General features: G+C 48.1%; 1 protein-coding gene across 9 annotated transcripts in view; it reads left to right on the forward strand.

The window, feature by feature from the left end:
* Positions 1 to 25,419, forward strand: part of RREB1 (ras responsive element binding protein 1) — a 147,580-nt gene that overhangs the window by 114,782 nt on the left and 7,379 nt on the right. For 7 of the 9 annotated variants that reach the window (XM_050789352.1, XM_050789349.1, XM_050789347.1 and 4 more), the window contains 3 exons: positions 7,383 to 7,572; positions 9,882 to 12,792; positions 21,315 to 21,479. In XM_050789352.1, the coding sequence (XP_050645309.1) occupies positions 7,383 to 7,572; positions 9,882 to 12,792; positions 21,315 to 21,479 (3,266 nt within the window). The remainder of the gene's footprint in view (positions 1 to 7,382; positions 7,573 to 9,881; positions 12,793 to 21,314; positions 21,480 to 25,419) is intronic. The other 2 variants (XM_050789354.1, XM_050789353.1) reach the window with 1 other exon arrangement.

Genomic DNA, 25,419 nt, shown 5'->3' on the forward strand with positions numbered 1-25,419 from the left:
TCTACCCCAGCTCAGAATTGTGCAACTTTCTTTAAAAAAAAAAAAAAAAAAAGGATGTCCTGTCTTCTTCCAAGGACATTTGCTGTCAGAAGAACAGATATCTCTGCCTTGCCTAAATAGGCAAGCTGTGTAGCACAGACAGCCATCAATTCAATGACTTTTTAGAATTTTAGGGCCTCACGGTGGCTCATGCCTGTAATCTCAGCACTTTGGGAGGCCAAGGCAAGGGGATCGCTTGAGGCCAGGAGTTGGAGACCAGTCTGGCCAACATGGCAAAACTCCATCTCTACTAAAATACAAAAAAAAAAAAAAAAAAAAAAAAAAAAAAGCCAGGCATGGTGTCTCAGACCTGTAATCCCAGCTACTGGGGAGGCTGAGGCACAGGAATCACATGAATCCAGGAAGTAGAGGTTGCAGTGAGCTGAGATTGCACCACTGCACTGCCGCCTGGGTGACCGAGTGAGACGCTGTCTCAAAAATAAAATAAAATTTTAATTTACTTTTGTTTTCTTAAGACTTAGTGAATCTGAGTGTGAATAAGAACATTATTTGTCGTATTAAAGTCCCCTGAGGATTGAAAGGACAAAACTCCAGCTAGCAACTGAGTGTATTTTCTTGACCTGTTGGAGCTGGTTGGTCCCACCCCTTGCCCTATGTACCTCCTGCCTTTAGTGACTCAGGCACGTGGTCAGGCAGTGGCTGGCCGGTTGGGTCTCTGTGACTTCAGGACAGTGTGGAGTTCAACAGCTCTTGTGGGAGTCAGGCTTCTCTGACCATGTTAGCACTGTGCCCTTTCCAGCCCAGCAAGGGTCAGAGTCAGTATACTGTGGGATTTTGCTTGTCTGTTTGATTTTTGGAGAAGGGACAGGAAGGGCTGTGACAGTGCCTGTCTAGTCACTGACAACCACAGGCACTTCTCTAAGCACATATCAAAGAGTCTCTGTGATCATGGTTCCCGGCCCCTGGTGTTGGCAGCCACCTTCCTGTCATCTGTGCCTTTACATACCAGCGGCCATGTAGAAACAGCTTACCTTGTGACCTGGGAGGCATTTCCCTCCACTGGGCCCCGCAGGCCCTCCTCTCTGCTTCACCTACCCAGTGCCACCAGGGACATTACAGTTGATACTAAGGGAGGGAGGAAGGGATGCTTTGAAGAGATAAGTGCAGGCAGCTGCTTCACCTCTGCTGTTCCAGGGAGCTCCACCTCCACGTACCTGAACACCACGGCCCCCTCCTACCATCTACCCTAAGAACTGCTAGAGCTCCTCCACCCTATAATGGGAACCTCCACAGTGGAGCGGCCCCACTGGAGGCAGGACCCACATTTCAGGGACTGGAATGTCATACATGGGGTGGGGAATGGTCCAATCTATTCCAGTATTCTAAATTAAAGTTTCTTATCCTCTTACAGAAACATTGGCCAACGTGTGCTAGAATGCAGGTCCCCTGGGGGCCTGGGGGGTGGGTGAAACAGGCTCTTGTGCACTGTCTTGGTACAGAAACACTTATTTCTGTGAGCACAGTGACTGGGAGTTCACATATGCTAAGCAGCTCCTGTAAGTTGAGGTCAGGCTGAATGTCCATCTTGGATTCCATGTGGAATCTAACCTTAATCTGTCCTTTGGAGATTTTTCCCCTGATGATTTTTTTTTTTTCTTCCTGAAAGTAATGTATTTCTGAATGTGATTTTTAAAGAAAAAGTTGTTTTTGAAAGGGTCAGTGGGGTTCTTAATTTCTTTAAATCCTACAAAGAGATACACTTCCCTCAAATACATTTACTTTACTGACAGCAAAGTTAGTTTCCATTTGGAAAAGTTACCCTGTTTCCAACATCGAGTTATCTCTGTTGCCAGAAAATCAAAAGGCAGCCAATCAGATTTGTAAACCTTTCCTCTGGCACATTATCAAGATCTCTTGCAAAATGAAATTGTCCTACAGCCCTCCCCTCTCCTGTGGCTCTGAGCGCAGTTCTGCCCCATCTAAATATTAGTATTTTGCAATCGTGCTCTTTATGAGTCCCTGGCAGAGTGGAGATACACCACAGACGGGGTGAGGAGAGAGTCGTGGGGACCACCTGGCCAGTGACTGTGGTCTTAATGAAGATTGACAAGCCCAAGGGAGGTTTGCAAATACCCTGATGCCTGCAGCCGGCTTTGCATCCAGCAGCTCCATCCACAGATTTACAGTGGCCTCTATTGTCCTTGAAGAGCTGCTTAGAAACAAGGTTGCAAAGCTTTCTCCTTCCGGCCTTGGGAAAGCTGGATGAACCCTCCGGTTTCCACCTGATAGGGCTGATCCAAGTGTTTCTGGGTGGTGGTTTCCACACTGGTTTTATTTAAGGTCTATCAACAGGTGCTGAGTGTGAGGCAGGGAGGCAAGTGGTTTTCTGTGGGTGTTTCTTCCTTTTAACCAACTGCACCACATGCTTCTGATTTCAAAGCAGATTTTTTTTCTCTGCCACTTTCACGTTTTATGTCTTTACACTTCTAGAAGTCCCTTAGTTGAAATTCCATGAAAAGGGTGTGAAGTGTGGATTTAGACCTTGCTTAGATTCTGTTAGGAGGTTGAGTGCTTGTGCAGGCTGGGAGAGCATACACTTCTTTTCAGGAGGCAGGTAAAGGGAGCAGGTGGGATGAGGCAGAAGACTGGTCAGAAAGAACACTTTTCTCCCCATGAGGCTTTCAGTTAGACAGAAGTAGTAAGGACGATTGTGAAGTTCTTGTGAGAAGAGAGAACACTGTTCCTTTGAAATTAAAACTCAATTTTTCCTGATTTTTCATGTTGGCTAAAACAGGCCAGGAAACGGGCTTTTCCTGATTTCTTTTTTCCTGTCGTACAAAAACATAATGATTAAATTTGGAAAAGTACTTTGCGGTTTTCAAGGGACTTTGTTATTCACAGTAACTGCAAAGATCCCCCTGTTTTAGATGAGAAGGGAAACTGAGGTATGGAGAAGGAAAGGAACAGGCGAGAAGTAACAAAGATGAGTAAAGTATTGGTAATTTCTTTTCTCTGGGAGTTCTAACAATCTAACAGGCTTGTACTTTAAGACGTTTCTAGATAGCAGATTCTCACACCTAACTCACTGTATCTTCCAAACTTGTCTAACTATAAGAATCAGCTGGTGTGCTTGTTCATATACAGATTCTTAGGCCCATCCTCTAGTTATTCTGATTTCAGTTGATCTGGGGTGATCTAGGAGTCTGCTTTTTTTAAACAAGGTCATGTGGGGATTCTTATCTCTTGGCATGTTTGGGAAATTTTACATAGCCGGCAGCTGAAGTGCAGATGGAAATAAGTTGTCCAAGGTCATACAATCTGAACTCCCTGATCCCCACCTGGTGTCTCTGGTCCCTGAGTCCACATCCCCCTACCACCCACTGCTCCACAGCTGCCTTCCCAGGGACACAGAGTTTGTGGTCAATACTGGATAATTCTGCCACGTCTTTATTCTCATGTCTTCATCAGCTACTACGTATGAAGCTGTCCAGAAACGAGGGATTTTGAGGGTGAGTGAGAGAATGAAGAAGACAGACACAGGCATAAGAGACAAAAAAAACCTCAATGTTATTAAAAATGCAAGTAGGGGTGCACACCTGTAGCCCTAGTTACTAGGGAGGCTGAGACAGGAGGATTGCTTGAGCCCAAGAGTTTAAGGCCAGTCTGGGCAACATAGTGAGCCCACCTCAAAAAAGAGAAAAAATCACTACAACCATAGAGGTACAGTAAATTCTAAATCTAATTGCCATATTAAGAGGCATTCATTCTCCATTCCCTTCATAAAACCTACTTGTTAATGCCAGTCACACTAAATATTCATAACCAATAGGCTATGCACTAGTACAAAAGTCTCAAAAGTGGAGAGTAGCCAAGCACAGTGGCTCACACCTGTAACCCCAACACGTTGGGAGGCCAATTCAGGAGCATTGCTTGAGCCCAGGAGTTTGAGATCAGCCTGGGCAACATGGTGACACCATGTCTCTAAAAAAATTTTTAAAATTAGCCAGGCATGGTAGCACATGCCTATAGTACCAGCTATGAAGGGAGGCTGAGGTGGGAGGATCACTTGAGCCCGGGAGTTCAAGGCTGCAGTGAGCTATGATCATGCCACTGCACTCCAGCCTGGGCAACAGAGCCAGACTTTTTTTTTTTTTTTTTTTTTAAGAAGAAAAAAAAAAAAGGCTGGGCACAGTGGCTCACGCCTGTAATCCCAGCACTTTGGGAGGCCTTGGTGGGCAGATGAGCAGGCAGTTCGAGGCCAGTCTGGCCAACATGGAGAAACCCCGTCTCTACTAAAAATACAAAAATTAGCTGGGCGTGGTGACGCATTCCTGTAATCCCAGCTACTCAGGAGGCTGAGGCGGGAGAATCACTTGAACCGGGGAGGTGGAGGTTGCAGTGCGCCGAGATCGCGCCATTGCACTTCAGCCTGGGCAACAAGAGCAAAACTCTGTCTCCAAAAAAAAAAGTGAAGAGTATTCAGTAAGATCTCTAGGATACAAGGAAAAAAAAATATTTTTTATCTCACCGTTTTAAAATTTCTATTTGGTAATATACCTGGCACATTACATATATGCAAATATATATGTATATAAATACATATACATACTACCTGTGTACACACATACATATTCTCAGCTAAACAACAAACACATATGGACCACATACGAAAAACTTTTTTATAGGAGTAGTGCACATTTCAGAAAGTTTGCAGCCACCTCTCAGTCCTACCTGCCTGCCTTTTGCAGTTGACTTGCATGCTACGTCAAGTCTCTTCCCAACCTGTTTATGTCTGTAATACTTGTAATCATTTATTATAATTTAATTAAATTTTATATAAGCTGATGGAATGTTGTTTTAATAAAAGAATAGTCTCTGCAGAAACTTACGTTGCAAAGGCTTATTTGCAGTGCAGATTGGACAGAGTGTTTTTTTTTAGTTGCTGTCAAATTTAGGCTAGGTAAGATACCTGTGCACAGTTGAATGCCATAATCATAAAAATCTAGGATTCTGCTTTAGTTTGGCTTGCAAAAATCTGGTATAATAAACTCCCATGTACCCTTATCCAGTTTCAGGGATTATCAGCTCACAGCCAATTTTGTTTCCTCTCTTCCCCAACTGAGGTAATTTCAAAACAAATCCCAGATATTCTATGTTTTATTTATAAGTATTTCATTGTATATCTTTTATTAAAGGGGACCTTTTTAAAAAGCATAGCCAAAATAATATCATAACTGAAACATTCAGTCACTTGTGAATATATCAAATATCTCTGATCAGAGTTAGATTTCCCCAATTCAGACATTTCTCTTAGCCTTTCAGCCCAATATAGATCTTTCAGCCAACTGGTGGCGAGGTGATGGATTGGTGACCATGGGGAGGGTGCAGTTGAACTTGAGCATGGGGAGAATGAACTGGGGGTGGGAGAAGGAAGGAGCTCCATCTCCAGGACAGAGGCTCTTGTTGCCTCCAAGGGTCACCGTCCTCCCTGTGTGCACAGCTCAGAGCTTGAACGTGTTTCAGCCAGAAAGAACCTCACCCAGAGGGGCTGCATCCATTCTGCTTCCCCGCAGGATGTGTCTCGTGGCCTGTGATTTAGACCGCTGGGTACTTGGACGTCTGGGCCCGCAGTGTGAGGACTTCCAGCCCCTAAAGGTGTTCTTCATTATCCAGACCCATCCCTTCCCTGGGCCTTGACCACAGTGGTGAGCTCAGCAGAATTCCCTCAAAAGGAGCGCTGTGTTTTGAGTGGCTCATGGGAACCCAGGGTTGGGGTTCCAGAGGTAGCTGAGCAGTGACAGGAGAGTGCTCAGGAGAGGCCCTGCCTGAACAGGGGAGCCAGGGGAGGAGCATGCACAGCAGGACCGGGTTCTGCTGTGCCCGCTACAGCGTGATAAGGCAAGCAGGGCAGCCCAGACTGACACTTCTTCCTTTCGGTGCTTCCTGAAAGTGAGTGCAGCTGCTTCGTGGCTGACTTCGTTATCCGTTTATTTCCAGGGAAGACTCCCTCTCAAAAAAGTTTTCACTGAGGTGCATGCAGTGTGGACACAAGCAAGTGGCTTTGCCTGGCTGAAACAGTGATAAAAGGAGCTAGCTCCCTTAGAGGGAGTGAGGGTCAGCTACGCTTGCACACGTAAATACATGGAATGATGCTTGGTATACAACGTTGTCTAACAGAATATCCTGTGATCGTGCAAACATATTGTGTCTGTGCTTCCCGATGCAGTTGAGCCCTTAAAAGAAGGCTGAAGTGACTGAGGAAACTTTAATTTAAATTTGAACAGCCACATATGGCTTTGGTGGCTACTACATTCCGTGCAAGTCTAGGAGATGTTGATAATACCATAACGATGGTATTTTGTTTTTATCCACCCATCTGCACACTGATGTAAAACTTTTAATATGGTTCTCAGTGAAGACCTAGAAGACAATACTGGTATGAAAAGCAGAGACAATATTAATAAAGTGGTGTTTGCTCTGCATCTGTGTGGCCTGGAACATTTAGGATGTCAAAGATCATCTCTGAAATGAAGAGTCAGATTTTGAAGTGGACTGCATCTGTGGGAGTCTTTCAAGGAAGGAGAGGCAGCCTTGTGATAGGCATGGGTGGGAGCAGGAACTCAGGCTGACATTTCATGTGTGCTTCTTACTGGCTATGTGGCATGAGTCACATTGCTTCGTATTTTTGATCGCCAGTGTTCATCTGGAAGATGAGAGTCATGATATGCACCTGCCTGCTGGGGTTGTCATATGTGCTGTGCTGTCAGGGTGCCTAAGCTCCGTCCGTGAGGACCGTGGTTATCATTCAGATAATGATGATGCTAATACCACAACTTAATGCACAATCACTGTCACTTCTAATTAGATTGGAAAGTTTAATAATTTTTATCCCTGTCAGATGCCAGGGATGCCGATTGATTGCTCTAGCTACTACTTAAATGTATATGCTCTTTTGACTTTTAAACATTTACTCTCTAGACTTTTAAGCATTAGAATCCAGTGAACTGAGGGAGAGAGAAACCTCTGACATGATCCCTAATGCCTGATCGAGGTGAGAGCGAGCAGGTCTGCCACGGTGACTTCAGGTTCCCAGCTGTCTTCTTCTTGTGCCCAGACTGTGGGTGTTCAAGTCGTATGTACATCTTGTGCTGCCTGCAAAGATTTGGTATCCAGAAGTTGATAGAATACAATGTTTTTTAAAGGAAGAGGTTTTTGGTGCTAACCATGCAGCCTGGCTTCTTGACATCATATCATTTTTATTTTACTCAATTGAAATGAGTCAACAAAAACATAAGGCTGGAAGAATAGAAACTCTGACTTAACTGCTTCTTCATATGTTCTCCCTTTCTGCCTCCTCATATGTTCTCCGTTTCCTCTCCTAGATGTGATATTTGCTGCGTCACCTTTCGAACACATCGAGGACTGCTGCGTCACAACGCGCTTGTCCACAAACAACTTCCCAGGGATGCAATGGGCAGGCCTTTCATACAGAACAACCCTTCGATTCCTGCTGGCTTCCACGACTTAGGATTCACAGACTTCTCCTGTAGGAAGTTTCCTCGCATTTCTCAGGTATTCTGATCAGCCCATGGAAGCAACCAGCAACTGCCTTCCATGGTCCACGCAGTTAGACTAAACTTCCTCTCCCTTAGGTTTCTTTCCTTAAAATGTCGGTTGGGCTTTGTCTTTTTTATAACACCTTTTTTCTTAAAATTATCGTTGGCCCTTTCAGTCTTCCTTGGGTTGTTGGGTTGAGAAGGGCGCAGTCTTGTTTGGAGTTGAATATCCTAAGAACTTGTGCATCAGTCTAGCTGTTCTGTGCCTTTTGCCCATTCTTGGGTCTTTGAGGTTTAAGATGTCAACCCTGGTAGGCCAGGCCCCAGTGACTCACACCTGTAATGCCAGCACTTTGTGAGGCCAAGGCAGGAGGATCGTTTGAGGTCAGGAGTTTGAGACCTGCCTGGACAGCATAGCAAGACTTTATCTCTACAAAAAATTTAAAAATTAGCCAGGCATGGTGGTGTGCACCTAGTAGTCCCAGCTACTTGGGAGGCTGAGGTGGGAGGATACTTGAGCCCAGCAGATTGAGGCTGCATTGAGCCATGATCACGCCACTGCCCTCCAGCCTGGGTGGCAGAGAGAGAGTGTCTCAAAAATAAAATTTTAGGGCCGGGCACGGTGGCTCATGCCTGTAATCCCAGCACTTTGGGAGGCCACGGTGGTCAGATCACAAGGTTAGGAGTTCAAGACCAGCCTGACCAACATGGTGAAACCTCATCTGTACTAAAAATACAAAAATTAGCCAGATGTGGTGGCACGCTCCTGTAATCCCAGCTACTCGGGAGGCTGAGGCAGGAGAATCACTTGAACCCAGGAGGATGAGGTTGTAGTGAGCCGAGACTGTACCATTGCACTCCAGCCTGGGCAACAGAGCAAGACTCCATCTCAAAAAAAAAAAAAAAAAAAATTTTTTTTTAATAAAATAAAAGTTGTGAATTGTAAAACACCCCAGCCCTATAATAATTGGAATTTGTGGGCTTTTAAAAGAATCTTTACTATCTGCGTTGCAGCTAAATATTCTAAATATTGTGGTTTCTATTAAAAACAGTTTGGGTCATTATTGACCTGAATAAGAAAAGAGCCATATATATTCCCGCTAATAAAGCACCTGCTAAAACTACTTTGAAATCGGCTGGGCACAATGGCTCGTGCCTGTAACCCCAGCACTTTGGGAGGCCAAGGCGGGTGGAGCACTTGAGGCCAGGAGTTTAAGACCAGCCTGGCCAACACAGTGAAACCCCGTCTCTACTAAAAATATAAAAAATTAGCTGGGCATGGTGGCACATGCCTATAATCCCAGCTGCCGGGGAGGCTTAGGCATGACGATCTCTTGAACCTGAGAGGTGGAAGTTGCAGCGAACCGAGATCATGCCTGGGTGACACAGCGAGACTCAGTCTCAAAAATAAATAAATAAAACTAAAACTACTTTGAAATTATTTTTTCCCCCATTTAAAGAAGTTCAGATAGAAGGCATCAACAGTGTTGTTCTTCAAGTGTATAAGGTACAAACTCAATGGATTGTTCCATATGCACACCACCCATGTTAACCCCCCAGGTGACATTCCTCATAGCCCCTCCTAGGCAGTGTCCCCCTTCCACAATCATAGAGGGGTAGGGTAGCTGATTCTCCAACATCTCCCACCCTCAGTTTCGCAAGGCACCCATTTTTTAAAAGAATTAATTCTACTCTTGTGGTATTGTTACTTAACTATGCTTCAGAATCTCTCATGAGATATCTTGTGGGGTTGATATCATTTATCATGCAAACATGATTCTTAAGATGCTTTGTGGATTTCCTTATTCAGTCTAGTGTGTGAGCAAGCAGGAGAAGGTCATTTTTTTTTTTTTAAGGCAGAGTCTTGTTCTGTTGCCCAGGTTACAGTGCAGTGTGGCATAGTCATGTCTCACTGCAGACTCAACCTCCTTAGGCTCAGGTGCTTTTCCTGCCTCAGCTTCCCAGTAGCTAGGACACAGGCATGTACCACCATATCTGGCTAATTTTCTTGCTTTTTATAGAGACGAGGTCTTGCTATGTTGCCCAGGCTAGTCACAAACTCCTGGCCTCAAGCGATCCTCCCACTTCGGTCTCTGGAGTAGCTGGGACTGGAGGCATGAGCCAACACACCTGGCAAATTTTTTTTTTTCTTTTTTTGTAGAGATATGGGATCTTGCTATGTTGCCCAGACTGGGAACTCTTTTTATATTATGGGGGAAGATTGTGGGATAAATGTACAACAAATACTTTGTGCATCTCCGTTTAGTGATTATTTTTTCAATCTTCACGTGTGTTCCCTTGCTTTTACCGGTGGGTTCTATATAGGCCTGGTGCGAAACAAACCTGCGGAGGTGCATCAGCGAGCAGCACCGTTTTGTCTGCGACACCTGTGACAAGGCGTTCCCCATGCTCTGCTCACTGGCCCTGCACAAGCAGACCCACATGGCGGCAGACCAGGGTCAAGAAAAGTTGCAGGCCACGCCCCTGCCTGCTGACGCCCTGGACCAGAAGGGCTTCCTGGCCTTGCTTGGCCTGCAGCACACCAAAGACGTCAGGCCTGTCCCCGCCGAGGAGCCCCTGCCGGATGACAACCAGGCAATTCAGCTCCAGACACTCAAGTGTCAGCTACCTCAGGACCCCGGCTGCACCAACCTGCTGAGCCTGTCTCCTTTTGAAGCTGCTTCCCTAGGCGGTTCTCTCACAGTTCTCCCCGCGACCAAGGACAGCATAAAGCACCTGTCCCTGCAGCCCTTCCAGAAGGGCTTCATCATCCAGCCTGACAGCAGCATTGTGGTCAAGCCCATCTCTGGCGAGTCGGCCATTGAGCTGGCAGACATCCAGCAGATTCTGAAGATGGCGGCCTCGGCTCCCCCTCAGATCAGTCTTCCGCCCTTCTCCAAGGCCCCCGCCGCCCCACTGCAGGCGATCTTCAAGCACATGCCCCCTCTGAAGCCAAAGCCCCTGGTCACACCACGGACGGTGGTGGCCACCTCCACGCCCCCGCCTCTCATCAACGCCCAGCAGGCTTCCCCAGGCTGTATCAGCCCCAGCCTGCCGCTGCCGCCCCTGAAGCTCCTCAAAGGCTCAGTGGAGGCGCCCTCCAACGCCCACCTGCTGCAGCCCAAGTCCGGGACCCAGCCCAGCGCGGCCACGCGGCTCTCCCTGCAGCAGCCGCGGGCGGAGCTACCGGGCCAGCCCGAGATGAAGACGCAGCTGGAGCAGGACAGCATCATCGAGGCCCTGCTGCCGCTGAGCATGGAGGCCAAGATCAAGCAGGAGATCACAGAGGGGGAGCTCAAGGCCTTCATGACAGCGCCCAGCGGCAAAAAGACGCCAGCCATGCGCAAGGTGCTCTACCCCTGCCGCTTCTGCAACCAGGTGTTTGCCTTCTCGGGGGTCTTGCGTGCCCATGTGCGCTCCCACCTGGGCATCTCGCCATACCAGTGCAACATCTGCGACTACATCGCCGCCGACAAGGCCGCGCTCATCCGCCACCTGCGCACGCACAGTGGGGAGCGGCCCTACATTTGCAAGATCTGCCACTATCCCTTCACTGTCAAAGCCAACTGCGAGCGGCACCTGCGCAAGAAGCACCTCAAGGCAACCCGCAAGGATATCGAGAAGAACATCGAGTATGTGAGTAGCAGCGCGGCCGAGCTGGTGGACGCCTTCTGTGCCCCGGACACCGTGTGCCGGCTGTGCGGCGAGGACCTCAAGCACTACCGTGCCCTGCGCATCCACATGCGCACGCACTGCGGCCGCGGCCTGGGCGGGGGCCACAAGGGCCGCAAGCCCTTCGAGTGCAAGGAGTGCAGCGCCGCGTTCGCGGCCAAGCGCAACTGCATCCACCACATCCTCAAGCAGCACCTGCACGTGCCCGAGCAGGACATCGAGAGCTACGTGCTGGCCGCCGACAGCCTGGGGCCCGCGGAGGCGCCAGCCACTGAGGCCTCGGGGCGCGGGGAGGACAGTGGCTGCGCTGCCCTTGGTGACTGCAAGCCCCTCACCACCTTCCTGGAGCCCCAGAACGGCTTTCTTCACAGGAGCCCCACCCAGCCTCCGCCTCCCCATGTCTCGATCAAGTTGGAGCCCGCCAGTAGCTTTGCGGTGGACTTCAATGAGCCCCTGGACTTTTCTCAGAAGGGCCTGGCGCTGGTCCAAGTGAAGCAGGAAAACACCTCCTTCCAGAGCCCTTCCTCCCTGGTCCCCTACGACTGCTCCATGGAGCCCATCGACCTGTCCATCCCCAAGAACTTCAGGAAAGGGGACAAGGATTTGGCCACTCCCAGCGAAGCCAACAAGCCTGAGCAGGAGGCGGGGAGCAGCGGGCAGCCCTCTCCCTGTCCAGCACCCGGCCCTTCTCTTCCCGTGACTTTGGGGCCCAGCGGGATCCTGGAAAGCCCGATGGCCACTGCGCCGGCGGCCACCCCGGAGCCCGCAGCGCAGCCCCTGCAGGGCCCCGTTCAGCTGGCGGTCCCAATCTACTCCTCAGCCCTGGTCAGCAGCCCTCCCCTCGTGGGCAGCTCAGCCCTCCTGAGTGGCACAGCCTTGCTGCGGCCACTGCGGCCCAAGCCCCCCCTGCTTTTGCCAAAGCCCCCCGTGACAGAAGAGCTGCCCCCGCTGGCCTCCATTGCCCAGATCATCTCATCTGTATCCTCGGCCCCCACCCTCCTGAAAACCAAGGTGGCGGATCCAGGGCCAGCAAGCACTGGCAGTAACACCACGGCTTCAGACAGCTTAGGAGGCTGTGTCCCCAAAGCCGCCACCACTGCCACCCCTGCTGCCACCACCAGCCCAAAAGAGTCTAGTGAGCCTCCCGCTCCAGCCAGCAGCCCAGAGGCTGCCTCTCCCACCGAGCAGGGCCCAGCGGGCACCTCGAAGAAGAGGGGCCGGAAAAGGGGGGTGAGGAGCCGGCCCCGCGCCAACAGCGTTGGGGTGGACCTGGACTCCAGCGGGGAGTTTGCGAGCATCGAGAAGATGCTGGCCACCACGGACACCAACAAGTTCAGTCCGTTTCTGCAGACAGCGGAGGACAACACTCAGGATGAGGTGGCCGGAGCCCCCGCCGACCACCACGGGCCCAGTGATGAAGAGCAGGGCAGTCCCCCAGAAGACAAGCTGCTGAGGGCCAAGCGGAACTCGTACACCAACTGCCTGCAGAAGATCACCTGTCCCCACTGTCCCCGGGTTTTCCCTTGGGCCAGCTCCCTACAGAGGCACATGCTCACACACACTGGTAAGAGGGCCACCGGGCTCCCAGGCGGTGAGTCCTACATCGTGGCAGGGGGAGCCACGGGTGGGGGTCATAAGCGAGATGAATCTCCCACAGCTCCAGTTATTCCTAGCTTGCCTTCTTCCCCTGTCTGCGAAGCCCCGGGCTTGTCTGGTGGTGCTGTATTTCCTGTGTGCTCTCAGTACCCACATGTCCTGTGTGCAGGGGCTGAGCCCTCCAAGGGCAGCATTCTAGTGAGTGTTCACCCAGGGCGTTTTGAGGTGAAAGTGGTCACAGGCCCTCAGATCACTCATGGCGTCGCCTCATCCCTTCCGGAGGCGGTAGCCAGATTATCTACTGGGTTAAGCAGGGAGGCAGCTCCGGAGAAGTGAGACTTTGAAGGTATTGGGGCATAATGAGCTCGGTGCTTTGACACTAGACATTCCATTCCAGTGTCCTCAGTGCAGCGTTTTAAATTTTGAAAATTTTGTGAAGTTTTTTTGGATGCCGTGTATTCTTAAATCTTACAAATTGTGATGTTGGCCGTTTTCTTTCGGTTCACTAAGTCACATCTTCCCCTGTTGATTGTGAAAATCAGCAATGAGTGGTGGTAGAATGTTTTGAAATTTCTGTTTATGCTACAATTGTAAGCCTTTCTGAGAAACTTCTCTCGGAAGGGCCCGGCGCTGGTCCAGGTCAAGCAGGAAAACATCTTCCTGAGCTGTTCTTCCCTGGCCCCTACGACGGGTCCCTAGAGCCCATCGACCTGTCCATCCCCAAGAACTCACACCCAAGTGTGAAAAGGCTCTAAGTAATAGACTTAAATGGTCAAAATGATACCCCCAAAACTATTTTCCTTTTTTCTTTTTTTCTTTTTTTTTAAAGACAAAGTCTTACTACATTTGTTCTGGCTGATCTCAAACTTCTGGGCTCAAGCACTTTTCTTGCCTCTGCCTCAGAAAGTGCTGGGATTACAAGCGTGAGCCCCCGCACCTGGCCCCAAAAGTATTTTTCTTTATTTGAGACGGAGTCTCACTCTGTTACCCAGGCTGGACTGGAGTAGTGTGATCTCAGCTCACTGCAACCTCTGCCTCCCCAGTTCAAGCAGTTCTCCCTGCCTCAGCCTCCCAAGTGGCTGGGATTACAGGCATGCGCTACCATGCCTGGCTAATTTTTGTATTTTTAGTAGAGATGGCGTTTCACCATGTTGGCCAGGCTGGTCTCGAACTCCTGACCTCAGGTGATCTGCCTACCTCAGCCTCTCAAAATGCTGGGATTACAGGCGTGAGCCACCATGCCCGACCTGCCCAAAAGTATTTTTCAAATGTTAGTTTCCAGAAGTTGATTTTTAAAGAGAAGTTTAGGATAGGAATATACTTTAAATAATTTTGTATCAGGTGCTTCTAGTATATAAATGGCCATACAACTCTCACCTGAATTACAATTTTTGAATTTTCTCAGTGAACAGCCTCTGTATTCAATGATTTATGTTATTGAACTAAGGGCAAATTAGTGAGATCCTATCTTTTTGGGGTTTACAGCCAAAATATTAATAAATAGATAGGCCCTAAAACCACATGGTACTGGATTGGCGAATAAAATACAGAACACCAGTTAAATTTGAATTTCAGATAGACAACAAATAATTTTTAGTATAAGTATTTTTATGCAGTTCTTGGGATTTACTAAAAAATTATTTGTTTATCCAAAATTCAAATTTAGCTCTGGGCATCCTGGTTTTTTTGTGGGTTTTTCTTTTTGCGCTAAATATGGTAACCCAAGGTAGTCAGGAGGTTTATGACAGGATGTTGAGGGTGGGTTGTGGGAATTGGTGTGAGCTGTGCTCTGTATCTTGGTGGAAATGTATTACATAGAGTTGATCATCCCACAAAGCTTTGGAGAAGCTCGTGGAAGGCTGTTTCTCCTAGATGAGGTGGAACAGCAGGAGGGAGGTCATGGAGCCACCGCTGGATACCTGAACAGTGTGCAGAATAGAGCCTGGGGAGGGAGAGGAAGCTGGGAGCCAGAGGGAGTTGTGGCTGGGAGCGATAGGTCTCTGAGAGGCCGCACTGGTCACCAGAGCTTGCCACACAGACACGGCATTTCTTTCTGCTGTGGTGGGTCCTTGAATCCAGGGATTGAGGAGTAGCAAGTCAGGAGTGCCTATCCAGGGAAGACTCAAGGAGAACCAGGATTTCTAGATTTGTAAAGTATGTACTGCCCTTTCATACCACTGTCTTCCTGTTAAAATAGTTTAAGCCTGACAAGTAAAGCAGCCATTCTAATGATGATAGCAGTTCAGGGAAGAAAATGCATCTTCAAGAGAAGGTGCCCCTTATAGCAGTCTCTTTTGCTACCCTTTTTGGGTATCACCTGTTTATCGCCTACTGAGAGTCTATAGAGAAGTGAGTCTTTCTGTTACCACTTTTCAGAAAGCAGATGGTCTGGATCTGATGATTGGCTTGGCTCGCGCCCTTCCTCAGTGCTCTCACCTCCCCCTGCTGTCACCCAGCCTCCCCATCTTCCTCCTCCGGTATTTCCTTTTTTAAGAGTTGTGCCCATGTCTTTGCAGGTGCATGATATGTGTTCCCACTTGTGAATCCAGTCATGATTGCCTGGCCTTTGAATGCCAAAATACCAGTGTTGGTTTAAAATTTAGTAGCATCTAAAACTGAGCAAGAAAGCAGGAGGTTTGTTTAAGATAGGATGGGGTAGATATAAATACAAACATTCTGCCTCTTGTCCCTTAAAAGTTACTGATAACCTCGATAGATGTGTCTGTTTTGGCACAGTCCCTGTATCCTATCATAATATGTTCTTGGTAGAGCTAGTGTTCATGACAACCTTGGGAGGGTGATGTCATCTGTGTGTTGCCACAAGGAAATCGAGGTTTACTTAAGGAGCTAAGTAACTTGCCTACAGCCATATGGGGAATAAGAGATGGAGCTACTGTTCCAAGCCAGGGTCAGGTTCTGTGCAGCTGCCCCCTGGCCAGGGTGTGTGTACCAAGTGTGTCCTCTGTGTGAAGGTAGAAAGCGGGCAGGATGCACCTTCCATGCTTCCCTGTGTTCCCACGTGTCTACATGCAGAAGATTGGGAAGTAGTTTGAGATAAGGGGGGGACACCACTGTGGATCAGAATGTTATTAACTAATTTGAGACTTAATGACTACGGAATCGTGTTAGCCACCTGCATAGACACCGTATGAAGGTTGGTGCCCATTGAGCTCCATTAACTTCCTTTGCTGTGCTTCACTCTCAGCCTCCAGGGATGTTCAGCATCACCACTGCTAAATCATGTTATATGGAGCACTTGGCTACATCCAGTGTTGTGTTAGAGCATTTTCCATTCATGGAGCATTAGAGCTGGAAGGAGCCTGGGAAATCATCTGATGGGCCCCCTCTCCCCACAGACCTGATCTTTTTCCTGGTAGGCAGCTCTGCTGTCACTCAGAGCCACATGGATCCTTGGCTTCCTAGGCTTCTGTGAGGTGCTGTCTCCAAAACTTTGAAAAAAGTCTTAAGCGTACACATGTTAAACATTGACTCTGCAGCCACCGTGCAAACAAAGGTGTTATTCAGAGAAGATGTTTTGTGCGATATTTTTGGTTTTTTAGTTTTTTGCTTTTGTACAGACAAGGTCTCACCAAGTTACCCAGGCTGTTCTCGAACTCCTCGGCTTTGCAAAGCGCTGGGATTACAGGTGTGAGTCACCGTGCCTGGCCATTTTGTGTTTTTGAGTATACTGTTAAAATCTAGCTGAGTTCCAGCCAGAAACATTGAGCAGCATCCGGTTTTGGACTGCATTTAAACAAACTGTCTACACCTTGAATGCTGGCCTCTTCCTACCCCCTCAGCAAATTACTGTACTGTCTCTACTTTGTCTCAAAACACGTGTTCTCCAGTCCTCCCATTCCTCACAGGGGCAGCAAGAAGCAGATCTGGTGTTCAGTGTCCAACGAGGGGTATACCTGCTGGCTGCTGGCAAGGAGCATGTGGCCTCAGCCTTTTCTTGCTCCCGGCTCAGGTTCCAGGAACTGTGTCTGATGAGGAAGCTGGCAGGGCTGTCATTTTTCATACCCCTGGCACAGTCTCCACACACACCTGCCTTTCCTCCTTCCTTCCACTCCTCTCCAGCTCTCTCCCAGCCCATAGTTTCCTGCTGATGAGGACAGTTCCTGGTTCCTTACCTTTCTCCACCTAAATGTGCCACTCCATAGGAGACAAGAGTGCACTGTTCCTGCCTTTGCCCCTCGGGAGCATCTCGTGTGTTTTTAGGCCACAGGTGGAGGAGAGGGTGCCAGAAAACACAGCCAGTCTGTTCTTGCCTGTCCTTGTTTTCTTCCCCCTTCCGTTTGCTCCGGTTCCTTGTCCCACAGCGATGGGCTTGGGACTATGGGATGTCCATTTTGGGCTTCCCTGGCTCACTGCCTTTCTCATGGGTGCTTTGAGCACCTTTTTTGAGCCGGCTCAGGCTTTCCCCTGACACCCTTTCCTCCCTGCTTCTACCCGGCAGTGAGGGTCAGAGCTTCAGTCAGTGAGTCATCCTAACCTGGGTGTGGAAAGCACCTGGGACACCACTTGTATTTGGCTACTTTTAGCTTTCTTAAAAGACAGCTTTGGCCATTTTTACCCAGTCCTGTGTACACTTCTGCCAAATACAGAGAGAAAATACCAAAAGAAAGCATGCCTTCACGCAGGGGTGGAGGAGCAATGGCGAGAAGGCTGGGCTGCTCAGGCCCATCTTGTTACAAAAAGAAAAGCAACTGCAAGGTTTTCCATGCTAGTTAGACCCCACCTTTCTAATTCTGATTGTCTTTGAAAAATGAACAGAAATGTTTTCAGTTCTGTTTTTTTGATCTTGGAGGCCAAGATGCCAATCTCCTCATCAAACTATTCTCACTGTTCACCCTTCTCTTGCCCCAATGCCCTTCTTCATTTCTTGACTGTTCTGGGAGAATAAACACTGGCTAATTTGGGGCGGGTTTTTTTTGGAGTTTTTTGTTTTTGTTTTTGTTTTGAGACAGGCTCTCGCCCTGTCACCCAGCACCCCGGCTAGAGTACAGTGGCATGATCACAGCTCACTGCAGCCTTGAACTCCTGGCTGAGCGTAAGTGATCCTCCTGCCTCAGCTTCCCAAGTCGCTGGGACTACAGGTGCACACCACCATGCCTGGCTAATTTTTTTACTACTTTATTTTATTTTATTTTATTTTTATTTTTTGAGACAAAGTCTTGTTCTGTAGCCGAGGCTGGAGTGCAGTGGTGTGATCTCGGCTCACCACAACCTCTGCCTCCCAGGTTCAAGTGATTCTCCTGCCTCAGCCTCCAGAGTAGCTGGGATTACAGGCCCGCACCACTGCACCCAACTAATTTTTTGTATTTTTACTAGAGACAGGGTTTCACCACATTGGCCAGGCTGGTCTTGAACTCTCAACCTCAGGTAATCTACCAGCCTCAACCTCCCAAAGTATTAGGATTACAGGTGTGAGCCACCGCGCCCGGTCTTTTTATTTTTTTGTAGAGACAAGGTCTCACTGTGTTGCCCAAGTTGGTCTGGAACTCCTGGGCTCAAGCGATCCACCTCTCTTGGCCTCCCAAAGTGCTGGGATTATAGGCATGAGCCACTCTGCCTAGCTGGCTGATGGTTTCAGTGCTCGTGTTGGGGCTTGCAGAATGCTGTAGGTCCTGAGTGTGCAGGTACTCCCTGTGGTTACAGGTGCTTTTACAAATACCCCCCTAAAGCAGTTATTCGTGGCAGCTACCAAATAGATAAAATCATTTGCTACTTTCTATATAGATGACTGGCCAGCAAGTGTTTTTGAAACCTGTGTTACTATAAAATACTAAACGGGCCCGTTTTCCTGCATCCCTGCAATCCAGAAAGCCCACTGCTATGTAAAAATGTCAGACTTACGCAGTGAAATATGAGCTTTTAATGACTCGTGTGAGTTGTTATGTCACTTTGGGAGCCTTCATAGTTTGATGCAATACTTTGGCATCATGGACTGTTTTTTGAATTTAGCATTAATAGGGACCTTCTCATGGGGACGTCAGCCTGGCAGTCCTAACCAACTGTAAAGGTGACGCACTTACCAGTGTGAAAATTAGAGTAAACCATGTGATAGGGGGAGCGAGAAGCCGATCGTTTTCTTTGAAATCAAGAATCCTATCATAATAGCTTCTTACTTGTTTTCCTCTTGGCCCAGTTATTTTCTCAATCTGGCCAGACTCAGAGAAGCAGCAGTGTTACCTTTTGACAATAAAATATTAAAAGTACTTTATTTTTACTTGAAATTATTAAATACTGTGTTCAATTTTAAATGAAAAACAAGAAGTAATTTTTTTCATTTTATTTTATTTTTGAGACAGAGTCTCTCTGTCGCCCAGGCTAGAGTGCAGTGGTACAATCTCTGCTCACTGCAACCTCTGCCTCCCAGGCTCAAGCACTCCTCCCACCTCAGCCTCCCCAGTAGCTGGGATTACAGGCACGCACCACCATGCCTAGCTAATTTTTATATTTTTAGTAGAGACGGGGTTTCACCATGTTGGCCAGGCTGGTCTTGAACTCCTGGCCTCAAGTGATCCACCCGCCTCGGCCTCCCATAGTGTTGGGATTAGAGGCGTGCACCACCATGCATGGCTGCAAGAAGTAATTTGGAAGATGCACCATAAACACTGAGATACTGTACAACTAGTCATACTTTTTTTTTTTTTAATGTGGATGTTTTAAAAATAAATTTTGCAGAAAACACCTACAGAATGATATGAGGAGACCTGAAAACAGTCAGTGAGTTCTCCACCTCTGTTCCGGTTGCCTGTGGAGCTCCTCAGAAGCACGCAGGCCGGGTGTCTGGGTTTCTGATTCTGCCCTTGCCAGGTTTCTAATTCTGTTGTCTTTGATTGTTGCGAGCATCTTTATCTTAAAAGCTCCTGAGGAGATTTGTAAGCATCATCTAAAAGGGTCTTTTAGCTCAGGATGGAATCAGTGTCGCCTGTCTCTGATTATTGCTGCTGATGTAAATTTGTGGCCATGCTGTCACAGGGGCGGCGCCAGGTCCACACCTTCACGCTCTGTACAAATGGCGCCCCCTGGAGTCGTGTGACACAGCCATGCCTGTCAAGGCTAGTCCCTCCTTCCCCTGGGAAAACACGTGGCCCCTCTGGCTGGTCCCCAGGTGCCAGGCCCTTGCTGTGCATTCGCAGGGGAGTGTGTGGCCTTGGGCACCTGCGCTAGTTCAGGTTTCTGTCAACATTAATCTAAACGAACGCCAGAGGCCCCTGTGATCTGTGTTTCCAGGGAGCTCTGTTTAATTGTGGCAATCCCACGGCTATGAGACAAAAGTACTAGGCCTCAGCTCTGAAGTCAGGTTAGTTAACACATAAAACCTTTTACCCTGTAACATTAGCAACTGGGACCTTGGACGCCAGCGACTTGGGGGAAAGGGAGGAATGCAGTGATACACAAATGATGCACCACCAACTTCCATCTCTTGAAGGTTCCTGATCCCCTCCCTCCTCCACTCTTTTCCTCTCCACCTCCCTTTTCCCTTGTGCTTTCTTTCTCCCTCACGTGCATCCACACAAACCCAGGACAAGTTGTAGAGGAGCTTCGATTGCATTTTCAAACATGACATTTACAGCACAAAAGGAATCCAAGTAAAAGGAGAGGGTAGGCAGACCAAAGCAGGAGGGTACTGTGCCTCTCTGTGGCTCACCCATCTGTGCATTTGAGATGGGTCTAGCGGCGAGGCAGGGCTGCCAAAATGTCCTCTTCACGTGCACATCTGTTGAATGGAGCACATGATCAAATGCAGACATAGTTACATATTGGTCACTCATTTGCAACCAAGCTTGGAGCAGGGGGAAGAAAGAACCTTTAATATAATGAGAAGATCTCCTGACTCTTGCCACCTAGGACCACAGTGAACTTGAGGAGAAGTCACTGCAGGATATCTCAGCAAGTCAGACAGGAGTTGTCCTGGGAAGTCAGAACTCACTGCTCCCATTCCCCAGTGGGAGGGTACTGGCCACCCTGGCCGGGGGCTGTCCCTGACTTCTCTTCATGGCCCCCCAAAGATACCCAGGGGGTTCCCCAATGGATTTCCTAGTGTCCATATTATGGTGTCCTTGCCACACTAGAACTCGTTAGAGGGCATCTTTCTCTTTGTGATAGAATATAGGTGTTTTCTTGCTGTGCTCTAAAATCTCTTCATTCACTTTTATTTTGTGTTGTCATTATTTAATATTTGAATTGTAATAGCATTGTTTTACTTTAAATGTATATTTTTCAGTTTCATTTATTTTAGTATTTTGAAGACAAAAATTCATATTCCATTCAACTTAGGAAAAGGGAGAATGATCGTTGTAGTCACTGATGTTCTCTTTTTTTTTTTTTTTTTTTTTTAAATGTGTTTTGTTAATTTTCTTGAAGGGGTGGAGGAGGGGGGAACAACTGCCAGTGATCCCAGAAGAATAAACAAAAGCGACTTTTGTTTTTCATTGCAGTAGAAAGCCAGATAAATATATATTTTTTTTCCTGCTTCAGGTCAGAAACCCTTCCCTTGTCAAAAATGCGATGCCTTCTTTTCTACCAAATCTAACTGTGAACGCCACCAGTTGCGCAAACACGGAGTTACCACCTGTTCCCTGAGAAGAAACGGGCTTATCCCCCAGTCAAAAGAGAGTGATGTTGGATCCCATGATAGCACAGGTAGTGCCGCCAGGTGAACAAGAACCCAGAGAGAGGGAGACAGAGGAGTTCGGTTAAGAGTTGTATCTAACTCCGGTCCGAGCTGTGGAGGGGCTGCTTGTTCACTTCTCTGTAGGATGCAGAGCCTATTAGTAGAAAGGCGGGCCCTACTGATGATTGGGAGGGAGCATAACTCCTGGGTCAGATCGCCTAGACATACAGCAGGAAACAGTGACAGTGCCCCTCGGTGACTCTCGGGGCTGCTAGGGAAGATCTGTCACCCTCTTGGCAGAAGAGGCCTTTGTTCCCGATGTTGGGAGGTGGGATGTATGGGAAGGCCTACGACTTTAGCCCTGGGTATGAACTCATCTAAAGGGGATGTGAAACCTTAAAGGTTTGGGGAGCCCTGGCCTCTGCAGCCTCCTCGGGAGCAGGCCTGGGCTCCCTGGGGTGTCAGGGTATTGAAGGAACAAGGGGTGCGGTGTTCTTCTTTTCAATAACTCTCTTCCCGGTGTAAGACTGTCCTTGTTTGAAAAAGCACTGTGCATGTCCTTTCTTTAATCACATCTCTGCTTGACCTGAATCCGAGTATTATTCTCCTGTGCTGATGTGTGCTTCCTCCCTCCAGCACCCACAGAGCAATTAACGGCTGCCCGATACGTCTTCTGCCACCTTTTTTCCCTTGTAGTTTCTGAATTTACTCATGTCCTCTATCGGTACGCTCCATCCGCTCAGACTGCTGGGGTTCTCCATCCTCACCCCCAAGAGCAAACAAAACAAAAGCCAGCCTGCTGCAGGCCACTTAGACACCCCGCCAGTTGCCACTGGTTAGCAACAGGGACAGCATCATGGTGCTGGGTCCAGTTCTGCAAGTCTTGAAAACCTGACACTATCTCGTGGCTGCGAAGAGATCCCCCCAGCTATGTTTTTCTGGGGTTGTAATTGCGTCCTGTGGCTTCTGTTCCTTAGATAGGGTGGAGATGGGGTGCTCTAGAGTTAGGAGGCACCCCTGCCTCAGGAGTCAGTGTGGACAGAGGGTTGGGCATTAGCCCCCTTGTCCTTACCTTGGTTATAGCGATGTGGGGGCGCATCTGGAGAGGCCACCCTTTGCCCCTCTCTACGCCTCCCACTGAGCCCCGTGAAACCAACTGTGAGTGCTCTTGACTGCCCAACTGCCAGTCCAGATCAGATCCTCTGAGGGTATGAAAGTGTAAGCTGCTTTGCTCACTGCTTCCCCAGCTTCCACTTCCACATAACTCACCAGTATCTTTGAGTGAAGAAAGATGTGGGTGCCCACGGAATCTTCCCCTAACTTGGACCCCTGTGAGCCAAGGATGACCTGCAGTTCAGCCCACGGGAAGTACACACCAGTGCTGGCAGGCACGCACTTGCTGCAGACCATTCTGTTAATGTTTAACCATCGGCCGCCACGTTACCTGTTGGTCTGGAACATTTTCTTTCAGCCTGGTTTTGAAAGCTACCCTGTGATCTTCCCAGAGTGGTTCCACAGTAGCGAAAGCAGCCAGTAACTGAGGGAGCTGAGGGGGAGCCCTTGGGTTTCCATGTTTACAAATAAGTCTTAGTAACTCTGTGCTGAATATGCATTTTGCATTCAGCTTCTTTATCATAAGGGAGGAACAAGGGCTGGGGCTCCTGCTGACGTCTGCAGACACAAAGCTGAGTCGGAATTTATGGTCTTAGCTTCGGTTCAGCACCAAGTGTATTTATAAGTTTGTACTCATAAGTTTTGTTTTCCAAATCCCAGCAAAGCCCTTTCCCACCTCCACCCCACCCCGGAAGTTATATAGGTTTTCTTGAGGGGATAAAACCTCTAGAAAAGGAAGTTACTGAAAGTTGTAATGTGAAACTAGCAAAGAGAAAATATATGTTTGGTTTAGTTGTGGTCCCAGTCCATGGTGAGAAAAGGGACTGAGATTTAAGTGGGAGAGAAAGGAGGTTAGGGAGGCAGAGTTTAGTGATTTCAAGGGGGATTTTAAAAACCAGATGAGCATGATGGGCATGGGGTGAAGCCTTCATTCTGGGCTCCCCCCAGTGAAGTTAAAAAAGTGAGGCTTTGAAGGAAGACCACTTAAAAAAGGGGAGGCTGGGGGAGGAAATGACCAAGGAGGTCCTTGAGGGGTTTTCTAGGCTTATATGCTTAGGTGGCATTTTCTTAAAATTCCTACACATGTTTTATAATGTAGGTCTGACTTTTTTCAACATAAAGTCCCCCAAAAGAATGCTTAAAATGCCACAGTGGGGGCAGTTCTCCCTTCAAAGGTCCATTTTGAATATTCAGATTTCAACTGAAATTCTCCATTCACTGTCCTCGACAGAGAGGTGCCCTGGCCCCCTCTGCCCTTGAAGGGCATGCCCTTGGTCCTTCCTCCGATGATGCCGCGTCTTCGTGTTTGTAGGCACCTACATAGGGCTGTTTTTAATTCATATAAACGTGAAAGTGTTTAAACTCTCCCTTAATGGTGACCACCTTTACCAGCCCAGAAGTCCCACATGTCAGCATGGACTGCACCCCAGGAAACCCTCTCAGTCCTCCGATGCTTTGGGTAGAGTGCAGACACAGTGGCTTCCCTGCAGACGCACCCCTGCCAGGTCAGATGATTACTTCGGTTGGTAGTCTGTCGCATCGGTTGAGGCGCATTTAATTTTTAGGAAGCAATAGATCATTAATTGTTGAGCTGACTAGGGCCGTCTCCACTGTCCTGTAGGAGGAGCTGTGGGTTTATTATCTATCAGGATTCCTTCTGCTTCCTCTGGCAGTTTTCTTAGTTGTTGAACACAAACCGAGGGACTGATGGGGAGAGGGAAGAACTGCATATTTTTAAGGTAGCATTGCTTATATAAAAAGTCATCAGCTCAGCTACCTCATTTGGGAGTCTGGGTGGTTGAGGGCGGGGATTTATATAGCACCTGGCCTTGTAAGTTGACTGTTCATGATAGGTTTAGAGGCGAAGTGTTTGTTCATGAGAATCACTAATGAAAATCAGTTGTTGCTTAGAATGTGAAGGGCACAGCCTGCACTGCTAAAACACTCCCCCTAGTGGGAGTTTGGTAGAATACAACCAAGCCCCCTGTGTCCCAAGAGGGCGTTGGCCTTTCATTGTACTCTGGGTGATCTGTCTCCATTATCCACACAAAGGAAGGTCCCAACAGCAGGAACAATTTGATCTTAGTATATTTATTTGGGTTTCATTTCAAAATTTATTTTATTTTTTTCAAGCTTTATCATGTTAAATATGTTCTGTGCAGTTAAAATAATGCATGTTCTTTGCTGAAAAAAAAAATAATAGAAGTAGCCTAGGATATACTGGGGACAAAGGGGAGGTAACCAGAGATTAAATCTTTTAAAAATAACCGGTTGGGCGTGGTGGCTCATGCCTGTAATCCTAGCCCTTTTAGAGGGCGTGGAGGGTGGATCACCTGAGGTCAGGAGTTCTGAGACCAGCCTGGCGAACATGGTGAAACCCTGTCTCCACTAAAAATACAAAAATTAGCCAGGCATGGTGGCTCACACCTGTAATCCCAGCTTCTTGGGAGGCTGAGGCAGGAGAATCACTTGAACCCAGGAAGCAGAGGTTACAGTGAGCTGAGATTGCACCCCTGCACTCCAGCGCAGGTGACAGAGCAAGACTCTATCTCAAAAAAAAAAAAAAACAAACCTACAAAGGCCAGCCACAGTTGCTTATGCCTGTAACCTTAGTACTTTGGCAGGCCAAGGCAGGAGGACCCCTTGAGCCAGGAGTTCGAGACCAGCCTGGGCAACATAGGGAGACCCTGACTCTAGGGAGGGAAATTACCCACAAAGCCAGCAAACAAATTGAGCAGTTTGTATTTTTATTGTAGAGTTTATACCAATATCCATTCTATAGCTGCTCTCTGTTGAAATGATTCAAGAAAACGAATATCTTGTTTTTCCTTGGAATGTGGCCCAGACATTGGTGTG

This window comes from Macaca thibetana, chromosome 4 (genome assembly GCF_024542745.1).
Source record: "Macaca thibetana thibetana isolate TM-01 chromosome 4, ASM2454274v1, whole genome shotgun sequence".
Lineage (NCBI taxonomy): Eukaryota > Metazoa > Chordata > Mammalia > Primates > Cercopithecidae > Macaca > Macaca thibetana.